This window comes from Syngnathus acus, chromosome 3 (genome assembly GCF_901709675.1).
Source record: "Syngnathus acus chromosome 3, fSynAcu1.2, whole genome shotgun sequence".
NCBI lineage: Eukaryota > Metazoa > Chordata > Actinopteri > Syngnathiformes > Syngnathidae > Syngnathus > Syngnathus acus.
In genome coordinates this window covers 17952707-17968442 of record NC_051089.1, presented here as the reverse complement: position 1 = coordinate 17968442, position 15736 = coordinate 17952707, and the positions used below count along the sequence as shown (strand labels likewise).

Genomic DNA, 15736 nt, shown 5'->3' with positions numbered 1-15736 from the left:
GCTCATGCATGCACATTAGAGGCTTCTTCCGGTCACTATGGGGCACTGGGCTATTGTTGATGACATCTTGTTGCGTCACCCTATTCTTTCTTTATTTCCCGGTCACGTCTACACTGGAGCTATACGTGCAGCTCGCTATCCATCCATCCATTTTCTGTACCGCTTCATCCCCACGGGGGTCGCGGGCGTACTGGAGCCTATCCCAGCTGTCATCGGGCAGTAGGCGGGGGACACCCTGAACTGGTTGCCAGCCAATTGCAGGGCACACAGAGACGAACAACCATCCACACTCGCACTCACACCTAGGGACAATTTGGAGTGCTCAATCGGCCTACCAAGCATGTTTTTGGGGATGTGGGAGGAAACCGGAGTGCCCGGAGAAAACCCACGCGGACACAGGGAGAACATGCAAACGTCACACAGGGAGGGGCGGAGGTGGAATCGAACCCGCACCCTCCTAACTGTGAGGCGGACGTGCTAGCCAGTGCGCCACCGAGCCGGCTACGTGTAGCTCTCTACTTTAATGTCATTTAGTGGTCTGTGCATGAATAAAATTAGCATGAACAAACCCTCATCATGGAAAATGCTTGAAGAAATGCATTAAAGCAACAACGAAAGAGAGACTGAGAAAGTGTGTGGTGAAGTATATCTAACGCGATTCCAATACGACACTGAAGAGGAAGACTTCGATGGTTTCATTGCACAGGAAGAAGATGAAGTTGGCTCTCAGTGACTTTTACTGGTATTTTTTTTAACCAGCCCTGTTAGTGCTGTGCTACCGTGTTGCTGCTGTGTTACTGCCGCGTCTCAAGGACTTTTACCGGTATTTTTTTATACCCAGCCGTACGAGTGCTGGGTTGCTTCCGTGTTGCTGCTGTGTTACTGCCACGTCACAGGCATTGTTTGGAAGAAAAGTTAAGGTATGTTATTAAAACTTTGAAAACCCTTTCTGTGTACCGTCTGTGGACCGTGCACGCATTGGCACTTTCCGCTGCGCCTGCCGACTGAATCCCTGCACGGGACACCAGGACCTGCTGCACGCCAGGCTGCTCCTCCGGCCGCACATCCGGGGTGAGCTTGCTGCAAAATCGGAAATCAACTTGCCTGTGTAAACCTAACTCACTGGCAGCAGTGATGAGACAACATCCACCTTATTTTCGGCAGCATTCTGGCGCTACTTTCGTCACATCATTTCCACTTGTTAACTTAACTTACGCGGAGAACTAGTGTTTTTGCACCGCCACAATGTGAATTTGCGATTGGGTTTTCATCGGCGAAAGCGAGTTTTGTGGCGTTCTGGACTTTGAAGCGGGGACATTAAAGGCGCTCGGTCTGCTCCGTCCTGAAGCGTCGCCGGACTCGCCTGCTATTCCTCCCCCGGTTGGGAAGCGTCGGAAGCGGTGTGCGAGGAGGCTGAAGAGGGGCGAGCGCGGGGGCGTCCGGGCCAGGCTGGCGGCCAACCCAGCTCGCCCGGCCGTGCTTTCCATTCTTCTGGCGAATGTTCGGTCGCTGGACATCAACATGGTTTACATTCGCCTGCTGAGATCTGCGAACCGGACAGTGCGTAACTGCTGTGTGCTCGTGTTCACTGGGACTTGGTTGACCGTCATCATTCCGGTCTCTGCTGTGCATCTGGAGCGGCTAGCGTGCTATCGGGCGGACCGGGCCATTGTACGAGGGGGAAAGTCGCGAGGAGGTGGGATGTGCGTCTACATCTGTGACGGATGGTGCCGGGACTCTGTGGTGGTATGCGAGCACTGCTCGTCACTGGCGGAGTTTGTGATCTCCAGGCTGTTAGGGTCCTGAACTCTCTCCCCCCTTCTGCGTGGCGTCCTGTACTTTTGCGCTTTGTTCTGACTGTCTGCTGTGCACTCTTGCTCCGTTTTGCTCCTCTTATTTACTGTGTTATTTGTTTATTTATTATTTATTCATCACTCTTATTGTTCATTGTTTGTGCCTTCTTGTTTTTATTTTGCGTTGTTTACTTGTATGTTTGTCGTGTACTGTGTCTCGTCACCGTGGGATAGGGGAAACGTAATTTCAATTTCTTTGTGTGTCTTGGCATGTGAAGAGATTGACAATAAAGCAGACTTTGACTTTTGACTTTGACTTTTGAGTTATTTAGTTAGATAGATCTAGGGCCTACTCAGCAAAAGTATTCGCCAGCATGAGGATCGTGCCAGGGAAATAGACAAGCCGAATGGGATCAAGAACTGCTTCAGATGGGCATGGCTCGAGAGCAGCGTCATTGTACAACTCAGAACTCAGTCCGTAACCACGTGCCTGACGGAACATATCCGTAAAGTAGATGTCCCGGGGAAGGTTTTGTGTATTTTCTGTCAAGATATGATCAGCTATGGAGGTCGCGGCACTAGGAACATTAAGGAGCACATCGAAACAAAAAAACACAAAGATACTTTTTTACTTTTACAAGCATGTGGGTTTAGAAACTAACATGATGTTACATGTAAGCTAATGTTACGCTATTGTCATGATTTTGTCATGATAGGACTGTTGCTGGACATACAGGACTGTCTCAGAAAGTTAGAATATTGTGATAAAGTTCTTTATTTTCTGTAATGCAATTAAAAAAACAAAAATGTCATACATTCTGGATTCATTACAAATCAAATGAAATATTGCAAGCCTTTCATTATTTTAATATTGCTGATTATGGTTTACAGCTTAAGAAAGCTCATTTGCATAGTTGGGTCTGGTGTCTTTCAGCTTCTACCCCACAAATTCTCGATGGGGTTCAGGTCAGGGGAATTGGCAGGCCAATCGAGGACAGTAATGCCATGGTCAGTACACCATTTACTGGTGGTTTTGGCACTGTGGGCAGGTGCCAGATCATGCTGGAAAATGAAATCATCATCTCCATAGAGCTTTTCAGCAGACGGAAGCATGTAGTGCTCTAAAATCTGTCAGGCTCGAAACATACAAGTGCCTCCTCATTTCCCTCAGTCAGCTGACGAAAATTGTAACACACTGAACTTAGCAGGGAATACTTTTTTAATTAATGATTTTATCATTCAACACTACCTTGATTTTATGTTTTGAAGTGAAACATGGTTAGATCAAGATAACAATGCAACCATCCTCATCGAGTCTACCGCACCAAACTTCAGTTTTATTCAAGATTCAAGATTCAAGAGTTTTTTATTCGCCATGTTTGAGCGTGCCAAACAAGGAATTTGACTTCGGTAAATCACACCCTCTGTTCAACATTTAGGTGACTAACAACACTCAGGACATGTGAAAAATGGCAATTATTCTCAAACATCCCCTGATCTTAAACTCCCAAAAGGGCAAGGAAAAACTCAGTGAAACTCGAGTGGGAAAGAAAGGGGATGGAGTTTCCATACTGTTTAATGTCTCCCTCAAATGCAAAAAGATCTTATATGGACATTTTAATGCATTTGAATATGTTGCTATTTAGTTAAATTCCTCTTCCCGGGCAGTTTTTTTCCTAAATATCTACAGGCCACCTATATTGTGCAAACTTTTTTGGTGACTTTTCTGAATTACTGTCTATAATTTGCATTGAATTTGACTGTTATTATTGTTGGTGATTTTAATATTCAGCCCTCTCCTAGAAACACTTTTCATAAACTGCCGGCCGTTCTATTCACCACGGGAGTTCTCCTCGATCGTCATGGCGGCTGTTTACATTCCACCACACGCACGTGCGAGTGAAGCCACGCAGATGCTGGCCGACCAGGTAACAGACATGGAGAAACTTCTACCAAATTCACTAATCATTGTTCTGGGTGATCTTAACAGGGCGAACCTCGCACACGAACTCCCCAGATACAGACAGCACGTAACGTGTCCCACCAGAGGGGCACAGACTCTGGACCACTGCTACACCGTGATCAAGGATGCATACCACTCTGCGGCTCGTGGAGCTTTAGGACTCTCGGACCACTGTCTAGTTCATCTGATCCCGGCCTACAGGCAGAAACTAAAAACTTCTAAGCCTGTGGTGAGGACTGTGAGGAAGTGGACAGTGGAGTCAAGGCAGGACCTCCAAGCCTGCTTTGACTGCACCGATTGGGGAGCTTTCGAAGCTGCAACTTCAGACTTGCATGAACTCACTGACACCGTCACATCATACATCAGTTTTTGTGAGGATCTGTGTGTGCAGACTAAGACCTTCTGCACGTACAACAACGACAAACCTTGGTTTACACCGAACCTCAGGAGGCTGCGCAAAGTCAAGGAGGAGGCCTACAGGAGCGGCGACCGCGACCTGTTCAAGCAGACCAGAAACACACTGAACCGAGAGGTCAGGAAAGCCAGGAGGTGTTACGGGGAGAACCTGAAGAGACACCTCTCTGCCAATCCTGATCCCTCAACAGTGTGGAAAGGTCTGCAGAGCATCACGGGCTACAAGAAACGAACCCCCCGTCCTGTGGAGAGCCCAAGGCTTGCTAACCAGCTAAACAGGTTCTACTGCAGGTTTGATCGGTCCACCCACACAACGGGACTTCCTGCAGCACAATCTACATACTCACCTCTCCCCACAACTGCTCTGTCCACACCTCTATCATCGTTGTCACCCACTCTCTCTCTTGCAGAGGCCGCGCCCGCACTCCAGATCCGCGAGGAGGAAGTGCGCCAGATGTTCCGGAGACAAAAGACCAGGAAGGCGCCGGGCCCAGACGGCGTGTCAACTTCCTGCTTGAAAGTCTGCGCTGAGCAGCTGGCGCCCACCTTTGCACGGATCTTCAACCGTTCTCCGGAGCTGTGTGAGGTGCCCTCGTGCTTCAAGAGCTCCACCATCGTTCCAGTGGCCAAGAAGCCCGCCATCACAGGTTTGAATGACTATAGACCTGTCGCACTGACATCTGTGGTCATGAAATCCTTCGAGAGGTTAGTGCTGAACCACCTGAAGGATGTCACGGGCCCCCTGCTTGACCCCCTCCAGTTTGCCTACCGGGCAAACAGGTCAGTGGATGATGCGGTCAACATGGGACTGCACTACATCCTGCACCACCTGGACACCCCAGGAACGTACGCCAGGATCCTGTTCGTGGACTTCAGCTCGGCGTTCAACACCATCGCTCCTGACATCCTCCAACAGAAGCTCATCCAGCTTGCGGTGCCTGCCTCCACCTGTCAGTGGATCACCAGCTTCCTGACCAACAGGAGACAGCGTGTGAGGCTGGGGGGCATCACATCTGACACCCGGACCACCAATACTGGAGCCCCTCAGGGGTGCGTCCTCTCCCCACTGCTCTTCTCTCTCTACACCAATGATTTCTCCTCAGGTGACTCTCCTGTGAAGCTCCTGAAGTATGCAGACGACACCACTCTCATCGGACTGATCCAGGACGGTGATGAGACTGCGTACAGACAGGAGGTGGAGCGGCTGGTCCACTGGTGCAGCCAAAACCACCTGGAGCTGAACTCGCTCAAGACCGTGGAGATGACAGTGGATTTCAGGCGAGACCCTTCACCACTTTTACCCCTCACTATCCGCAGTCATACTATTCTCTCCACAGACACCTTCAAGTTCCTGGGAACCACAATCTCTCGGGACCTGAAATGGACTGGCCACATAGACTCTGTCCGGAAGAAGGCCCAGCAGAGGCTGTACTTCCTGAGACAGCTCAAGAAGTTCAACCTGCCGCGAGAGCGTCTGAAGACCTTCTACACTGCCATCATCCAGTCTGTCCTCTGCACCTCCATCACTTTCTGGTTTGGATCGGCCTCCAAACAAGACAAGCACAGACTGCAACGGACAATCAGGACTGCTGAAAAAATCATTGGAATCAACCTCCCATCTATCCAAGACTTGTACCTGTCCAGGACCAGGAAACGTGCAAGGAACATCTCTACAGACCCTTCTCACCCAGGTTGCAGTCTGTTTGAACTACTCCCCTCCGGACGGCGTTATAGAGCTCGGTACGCCAAAACCAGCAGACACAGAGACAGCTTCTTCCCCCAGGCTGTTGCTCTGATGAACTCACACCACTCTTAGAGTCTCAGAGTCATTACTGTGCAATAACATCCTGCTCTCCACACCTTTTTTGAATTTGTCTGCACTGTTTGTACTATGTGTCCTCTCTGCATCCATTGCAGCCTGGTCATCCTGGAAGAGGGACCTTCCCATCTGTGGTCTCTTCTCAAGGTTTCTCATTTCCCCTAGCTGGAGTTTTGAGTTTTTCCTTGCCCTTTTGGGAGTTTAAGATCAGGGGATGTTTGAGAATATTTGCCATTTTTCACATGTCCTGAGTGTTGTTAGTCACCTAAATGTTGAACAGAGGGTGTGATTTACCGAAGTCAAATACTTGTTTGGCACGCTCAAACATGGCAAATAAAAACTCTTGAATCTTGAATCTTGAATGTGGACAATGCTCAGGACAGAAGCGCTAGAGAACTGTGTTGTGTCCTTGAAAATCATGGATTAATTCAACATGTGACAGAACCAACATATATCAAAGGTCACACTTTGGATTTAATTATCGCTAAAGGTTTAAACATTTCTAAGGTTGAGGTGACTGACGTTGGTCTGTCTTACCATTCCTGTGTGTTCTTTAAAAGCACTTTCTCTGTACACAGAAGTGTTCAAACGGAGGTAATCTCAAAACGGTACATCACTGATAACACTAGAGAAATGTTTATCCAGACTTTCTCTCCGACACCTACCCTCTCCTGCATTACAGTTAATGAACTTGTGAACAATTTTAACACTAAAGTTACTAATTTTATCGATGCCATTGCACCAGTGAAGGTGAAGGTGATCTCTGGCAAGAAGAAATCTCCATGGAGAAATGACACCCTGGTTAGAATCGGTAAAAGAGAATGCCGAAAAGCTGAACGCAGGTGGCGAAAAACAAATCTCCATGTTCATTATGACATCTATAAAGAGAAACTTCATATTTATAATCTGGAATTGAGAAATGCGAGGCAGTCCTTTTTCTCTGACATCGTCTTCAAAAACAATAATTCACGTGCCCTGTTTGCTACTGTCGACAGGCTAACAAACCCTCCTGTGTCAGTAGCCCCTGAACTTCTAACCACTAGGGCAGGGGTGGGCAAACGTTTTGACTGGCGGGCCGAATTGGGTTCTAAATTTTGACCGGGGGGCCGAACCAGGAGCAGATGGATGTAGTGTTTGTGTGAAGTAATAGAAATGATGTACCGTACTTTTCGGACTAAAAGTCGCTCCGGAATATAGGTTGCATTAGCCATAAAATGCACAATAACGTGAAAAAAAACATATAAAATTTGTTGTGGTAATTCTTAGGAGCTGAGGTGTTGGCCCGTTAACCTAGATCTGTGACGGGCTTTGTTGACGTTCATGTGGCCGAACGTCTGCTCACACACGAAGGTCGAGCCAAATTGTCCACTCAGTTTTTTTAAACACTCGGCACTCAGTGTCCACCTTTCTTTTCGTCGGGCCACTCATTTTAATGGAAGGATTCCAGGGGAAGGTTTGTGGGTGGCATTAGCGTAAAACTGTATCTGAAAGCTCAGCGTGCGAATTACGAGAATGCTGACGTCACAGCCCACACTCGAAATTCGGCACTGATGGAAATAGAGCGCGGAGTGCGCTGGGTACACGCACTTGTGAGTGTACACCGAGCTTTCTGACACGGTTTCCGGGAGTAAATGCGCGGGCGGGCGCTTCCCCATCTATTGGGGAAACATAGTAATTGCATGAAAAATGACCCAAAAAAATGTTTAATAATACAATTTATTCAGGTTTGGCGGGCCGGATTAAACGGCCCCGTGGGCCGGATGTGGCCCGCGGGCCGTAGTTTGCCAATGGCTGCACTAGGGCCTGCAATGAATTTGCCTCCTTCTTCACTGACAAAATTCAGAAAATTAGACAAACGGTCACTACCTCCATTGCAGGTACAGGATATGTGTCGGCCCAGTGTGAACCCAAAATCACTTGTGATGCCATGACACAATTTGATCCAATCAACCATGAAAACCTGGAGGACATAATACAACATCTGAAATCCTTTTCCTGCTGTTTGGATATTCTGCCAACAAGGTTTTTGAAAACAGTTTCTAACTGCATGGCCTCAGATCTCCTGCACATTGTAAACACATCACTTGTCTCAAGTGCGTTCCCACAGGCCCTGAAAACGGCAGTCATCAAGCCACTCCTAAAAAAGAATAATTTAGACCAGGGGTGCCCAATACGTCGATCGCGATCGACCGGTCGATCGCCAAGCCACTATTGGTCGATCGCGTGATATTAAAATGTTTTCTTTTTTTTTCGCACTTGACGCGTGTACAAACAACGGCGCTAACAACACAACACAAACACGCTAGCTCGCGAGTTCCCTCCAATTGTCAGAACCCTGTTTTTTCTCTTAAACTTAAGAAAGGGTATAAAAATGAGTGGGGCAGCTGGTAAGAAGTATCACTTTCATAGGGAATGGGAGTAGGACTTTTTTTACACGATGACATATATCTATATATATATATATATATATATATATAAAATTATTTTTTTTTTTTAGTGGGTAGATCTTTGTGACTTGGTCATTTCAAAAGTAGCTCGCGAGCTGAAAAAGTTTGGGCACCCCTGATTTAGACAATTCAGTGATGAATAACTACAGGCCCATATCAAATCTACCGTTCTTAAGTAAAATAATTGAAAAAGCTGTTTTTAAGCAGCTGACTAATTATATGGCACTAAACAACTGTTTCGATGTCTTTCAGTCAGGTTTCCGACCGCACCACAGCACTGAGACGGCTCTCGTGAAGGTCTTCAACGATATTCATTTAAACACAGACAGTAGCAAAAACTCAGTCTTAGTATTACTGGATCTCAGTGCTGCATTTGACACAGTTGACCACAACATATTACTAGAGCGTCTGGAAAACTGGGTGGGACTTTCTGGCATAGCACTTAAGTGGTTTGAATCCTACCTAAAGGACAGAGACGACTTTGTGTCTATAGGTAACTACACATCTAATCATACAAACATAACCTGTGGGGTCCCCCAAGGTTCAATCCTGGGGCCTCTACTATTTAATATTTACATGCTCCCACTAGCTAAGATTATGGAAGAAAACAAAATATGTTACCATAATTATGTGGATGACACACAATTATAATCCCATACGAACACTGATTAAATGCATTGAACAACTCAATGACTGGATGTGCCAGAACTTTCTCCTATTAAACAAAGAGAAAACTGAAGTAATTGTTTTTGGAGCAAAAGATTAAAAGTCACCACTCAGCTTCACTCAGTGATGTTAAAGTCCACAAACCAAGATAGAAATCTTGTTGTAGTTATGGACTCAGACTTGAATTTTAACAGTCACATTAAAACCATTACAAAGTAAGCCTACTACCACCTGAAGAACATATCAAGGATTAAAGGCCTTATGTCTCAGGAAGATCTGGAAAAGCTTGTCCATGCTTTTGTTTTTAGTAGACTTGACTATTGTAACGAGGTTTTTACAAGCCTTTCTAAAAGGGTCAATCAGACAGCTGCAGCTGATTCAAAATGCTGCCGCTCGAGTTCTCACTAAAACAACAAAATACCATATATTTAAGTCTTTTTTAATTTTTAAGTTTATAAGTCGCGTTTTTTTTCATAGTTTGGGTGGGGGGCGACTTATACTCAGAAGCGATTTATATAAAGTTAAAGTTAAAGTCCCAATGATCGTCACACACACATCTGGGTGTGGTGAAATTTGTCCTCTGCATTTAACCCATCCCCGTGTGATTTTAATCCATCCCCTGGGGGAGAGGGGAGCAGTGAGCAGCAGCGGTGCCGCGCTCGGGAATCATTTGGTGATCTAACCCCCCAATTCCAACCCTTAATGCTGAGTGCCAAGCAGAGAGGCAATGGGTGCCATTTTTATAGTCTTTGGTATGACCCGGCCGGGGTTTGAACCCACAACCTTCCAGTCTTAGGGCGGACACTACCACTAGGCCACTGAGCTGGTTATGTGAAATTATTCACAAATTTTCAAAATTCAAAAATCCGCGATGTAGTGAAACCACGATAAACGAACCGCGATGTAGCAAGGGATTACTGTAATCTGAACTGCAACTGCCGCGCAGCGCATACGCGGCGGTGTTTTACATACAGGACAAAGTATTCGATCACAGGATTTAATGACTTGGAGTGACAGAGATTGTTTGATAAAATTGTTGTTTATAATTATATGGGCCTGTGGAATATTTTGAAGTGCAACCGCCGTCAGCGGCGCGCACCCGGCCGGCATTGTTGACATAAAGGACGATCGATGGATTTAATGATTTGGAGTGACACAGATGGTTTGATAATATTATTGCTTATATAATAGTTATTTGATATATAATTTATACATCGTTATATGGGCCTGTGGAATAATTTGAAGTGCATTCGCGGTCAGCGGCGCGGCGCGCATGCGGCATTGTTGACATTAAGGACGATCGATGGATTTAATGATTTGGAGTGACACAGATGGTTTGATAATAATATTGCTTATATAATAGTTATTTGACATATAATTTACCGTATTTATTCTAATTATCGCCCAGGGCGATAATTAGAGAAGGTTTATGTCCAACAAGGGGGGTGGGCGATTAATAGGGAACACTTTTTGTCCGATCGCCAAGGGGCTATATTTTCCTTATGTAGTATGCAATACTTGCATCTCACTGGTGTTCTTAACACTAGAACAGCGGCTGTTTTGATCTACCTCTAACAGCGGGGTGCGTCAATTGACGCTCCATCGATGCGACACGTTACCGTCGCACATCACATGTTGCGCACGTCATGTTATCGCGATCGTCTTGTTTGAGCGCACGCCCCGATAACGTAATTGTGTGAGGATATTGTGGCGGAGTGACGAGTGTAATTGTATCATAGTTTATGGAGAAAAACAATTTAAAAGGGACATTCGACATGCTGTCTAATCAGTCATCTTTAAACTTGCGCAATGACGTCGGCATGCGGTCGCGGAGGAAAACGTAAGTTTTGGGGGGAATTTTTAGCAGCACGGGCGATAATTAGAGGTATCAATGTTTTTTATTTATGTCATCGCTAACACACACTGGGCAATTATTAGAATATGGGCGATAATTACCATAAATACGGTATACAGTGCCTTGCGAAAGTATTCGGCCCCCTTGAACCTTTCAACATTTCGCGACATTTCAGGCTTCAAACATAAAGATATAAAAGTTTAATTTTTTGTCAAGAATCAACAACAAGTGGGACACAATCGTGAAGTGGAACAAAATTTATTGGACAATTTAAACTTTTTTAACAAATAAAAAACTGAAAAGTGGGGCGTGCGATATTATTCGGCCTCCTTGCGCTAATACTTTGTAGCGCCAACTTTTGCTGCAATTACAGCTGCAAGTCGCTTGGGGTATGTCTCTATCAGTTTTGCACATCGAGAGACTGGAATTCTTGCCCATTCTTCCTTGCAAAACAGCTCGAGCTCAGTGAGGTTGGATGGAGAGCGTTTGTGAACAGCAGTCTTCAGCTCTTTCCACAGATTCTCGATTGGATTCAGGTCTGGACTTTGACTTGGCCATTCTAACACCTGGATGCGTCTATTTGTGAACCATTCCATTGTAGATTTGGCTTTATGTTTTGGATCATTGTCCTGTTGGAAGATAAATCTCCGTCCCAGTCTCAGGTCTTTTGCAGACTCCAACAGGTTTTCTTCCAGAATGGTCTTGTATTTGGCTCCATCCATCTTCCCATCAATTTTAGCCATCTTCCCTGTCCCTGCTGAAGAAAAGCAGGCCCAAACCATGATGCTGCCACCACCATGTTTGACAGTGGGGATGGTGTGTTCAGGGTGATGAGCTGTGTTGCTTTTACGTCAAACATATCGTTTTGCATTGTGGCCAAAAAGTTCGATTTTGGTTTCATCTGACCAGAGCACCTTCTTCCACATGTTTGGTGTGTCTCCCAGGTGGCTTGTGGCAAACTTTAAACGAGACTTTTTATGGATATCTTTGAGAAATGGCTTTCTTCTTGCCACTCTTCCATAAAGGCCAGATTTGTGCAGTGCACGACTGATTGTTGTCCTATGGACAGACTCTCCCACCTCAGCTGTAGTTATCTGCAGTTCATCCAGAGTGATCATGGGCCTCTTGGCTGCATCTCTGATCAGTCTTCTCCTTGTTTGAGATGAAAGTTTGGAGGGACGGCCGGTCTTGGTAGATTTGCAGTGGTCTGATACTCCTTCCATTTCAATATAATTGCTTGCACAGTGCTCCTTGAGATGTTTGAAGCTTGGGAAATCTTTTTGTATCCAAATCCGGCTTTAAACTTCTCCACAACAGTATCTCGGACCTGCCTGGTGTGTTCCTTTGTCTTCATGGTTCTCTCTGCGCTTTAAACAGAACCCTGAGACTATCAAAGAGCAGGTGCATTTATACGGAGACTTGATTACACACAGGTGCATTCTATTTATCATCATCAGTCATTTAGGACAACATTGGATCATTCAAAGATCCTCACGGAACTTCTGGAGTGAGTTTGCTGCACTGAAAGTAAAGGGGACGAATAATATTGCACGCCCCACTTTTCAGTTTTTTATTTGTTAAAAAAGTTTAAATTATCCAATAAATTTCGTTCCACTTCACGATTGTGTCCCACTTGTTGATTCTTGACAAAAAATTAAAATTTTATATCTTTATGTTTGAAGCCGGGCGGCTCGGTGGCACACTGGGTAGCACGTCCGCCTCACAGTTAGGAGGGTGCGGGTTCGATTCCACCTCCGGCCCTCCCTGTGTGGAGTTTGCATGTTCTCCCCGGGCCCGCGTAGGTTTTCTCCGGGCACTCCGGTTTCCTCCCACATCCCTAAAACATGCTTGGTAGGCCGATTAAGCACTCCAAATTGTCCCTAGGTGTGAGTGCGAGTGCGTATGGTTGTTTGTCTCTGTGTGCCCTGCGATTGGCTGGCAACCGGTTCAGGGTGTCCCCCGCCTACTGCCCGATGACGGCTGGGATAGGCTCCAGCACGCCCGCGACCCCCGTGGGGACTAAGCGGTACAGAAAATGGATGGTTGGATGGATGTTTGAAGCCTGAAATGTGGCGAAATGTTGAAAGGTTCAAGGGGGCCGAATACTTTCGCAAGGCACTGTATATCGTTATATGGGCCTGTGGAATAATTTGAAGTGCAACCGCCGTCAGCGGCGCGCACCCGGCATTGTTGACATAAAGGACAATCGATGGATTTAATGATTTGGAGTGACACAGAGGGTTTGATAATATTATTGCCTATATAATAGTTATTTGATATATAATTTATATATCGTTATATGGGCCTGTGGAATAATTTCAAGTGCAACCGCCGTCAGCGGCGCGGCACGCATGCGGCATTGTTGACATAAAGGACGGTCGATGGATTTAATGATTTGGAGTAACACGGATGGTTTGATAATATTATTGCTTACATCACAGTTATTTGATATATAATTTATATATCGTTATATGGGCCTGTGGAATAATTTGAAGTGCAACCGCCGTCAGCGGCGCGTACCCGGCATTGTTGACATAAAGGACGATCGATGGATTTAATGATTTGGAGTGACACAGATGGTTTGATAAAGGTGTTATTTATGTTATAGTTATTTGGATAACTGTCAATGTTACGTAAGGCCCGTTCTCAGGTCTTCGTTTGTGTTTATGTCACGTTAGCATCCCGTATCGTTTAGCCTGCTGTTGCTCGTTCATGTCTGTTCTTGGTGTTGGATTTTGTCGAATAAATTTCCCCCAAAATGCGACTTATACTCCGGAGCAACTTATATATGTTTTTTTTCACTTTATTGTGCATTTTATGGCTAATGCGACGTATATTCCGGAGCGACTTATAGTCCGAAAAATACGGTAGCTCATGTCACTCCAGTTCTGGGGTCCTTACACTGGCTTCCTGTCTGCCAAATAATTAATTTTAAAATACTTTTGCTGGTTTATAAGGCTCTGAATGGTCTAGGGCCCAAGTATATTTCTGACCTGCTGATCCCTTACAAACCATCCAAATCTCTCAGATCGTCTGGCACAGGTCTGCTCTCTGTTCTCAGAGTCAGAACTAAACAGGGAGAAGCAGCGTTCAGCTTCTATGCTCCAAATATTTGGAACAAACTTCCAGAGACAGGCAGGTCTGCTGCAACTCTCAATGTATTTAAGACAGAACTGAAGACTTCTTTGTTTGCTGCTGCCTATTGCTGATTTTATCTTAACTTATACTGCACTGTAACTCTGTTCCTGTTTTATTTTGATTTTTACTGATTTTAATTTTAATCAACTGTTTTTAATGTTTTTTAACTGTGCCTTGATGCTTTTAATGTTTTCGTTTTCTCTGATGCCTTTCATGTCTTGTGTGAAGCACTTTGGATTGCCTTATTGCTGAAAAGTGCTATACAAATAAACTTGCCTTGCCTTGCCTTTGTAAATAACTTGCGGGCACATGCGGCTTTTAGTACAGTGCGGCTTATCTATGGAAAAAAACAAGATTTTCCCCAAAGTTTTGCTGGCGAGGCTTATAATCAGGTGAGGCTTCTAGTCCAGAAATTACGGTACTTGTTTTCTACACTGGTAACGCGCCGAGACGAACAGGGTATAGCAGAGCAAAGGAGACAAGACAGGGAGAGGGGGGGGGGGTGGCTGGTGCGTTGGTTCGGAAGTCAGAAATTGCTTCGGAAGTAGATGCAAAAACATCGCGAGGCTCCAGTTCGTATCTTGAAATGTTTGTAAGTATAAGCGTTCGTAAGTCGAGGTATGTATAATCCTGAATGGCTAGTAACTCTGGGAAGTCACTAGTCGAAAGTGGTTGATGAGTAACAACATTTATGTCAAGCCCTAGTCATATGCATTGGTGAAGTACCGTTTTTTTCCATGTATAATGCACAAAATTTAACTAATTTATTGTCCTAAAATCTGGGGTGCGCATTATACATAGGTACAATTTTTTTTTTTTTTTTTTTTAATCCGGATATCATACGGAGGCCGCCATTACAGATGCGCTTTCTTCTCTGCTGTTCACTTCAAACACGCTCCATACGAACACAATGCTCTCGTATCAGGCGCTTGCTCGATCACCTGCTCGTTTGCTGTCACAATGTACCCTACACAAATCCGAAAAATTTCTTCGCTATTGAGTTTGCTAGCGCATGCGCAGTGATACTGACCGGCAGAATAACATCCGGTTGTTCCCAAAGATGAGCTTTTTTCTGAAATAATTTTACGTTTACGGACTTAAGTAGGAGTCAAAATTTGGGTGCGTATTATACATGGGTACAGGCTTTTTTCCAGCATCAACATGCCATTTTTAGGGTGCGTATTATACATGGGGGTGCATTATACATGGAAAAAAACGGTAGACTGAGGTCAGAGATTTGTAATTGGGCATAACACAATTATTAAAGTCGCTGTTCTGCAATCTTAACATTCAAACAAAACATAAAGATTCAGTTCTTACCTCATCTTCAGCCTGTCCTAATCCTTTCTTTAACTCTTCAACCCGCAGTCGCAGTTTTTTTACTTCAGCTTCATGGCCCTCCACCCTCCTGTTTGCGTGGGCTAGCTCTGCTGTCTTGTCCTGGAATTGCTTCTTCAGCTTAGCATAAATGTGCCGAAGATCAGACAACTCCTGAATACACATAAACGAACCAAAAGTGAGGCTAATGACTTAATAGAGCATTTACTAAAGCAGACATGGGCAATCCGGCCCGCCAAACCTGAATAAATTGTATTATTAACCTTTTGTTTGTCATTTTCCCTGCAATGACTACGTTTCCCC

General features: G+C 45.2%; 1 protein-coding gene across 1 annotated transcript in view; it reads right to left on the bottom strand.

Moving 5' to 3' along the window:
- ccdc102a (coiled-coil domain containing 102A) overlaps positions 1 to 15736 on the bottom strand; it is a 112953-nt gene that overhangs the window by 24167 nt on the left and 73050 nt on the right. Inside the window, exon 7 of the mRNA XM_037246681.1 lies at positions 15416 to 15586. Coding sequence (XP_037102576.1) covers positions 15416 to 15586 — 171 coding nt within the window. The remainder of the gene's footprint in view (positions 1 to 15415; positions 15587 to 15736) is intronic.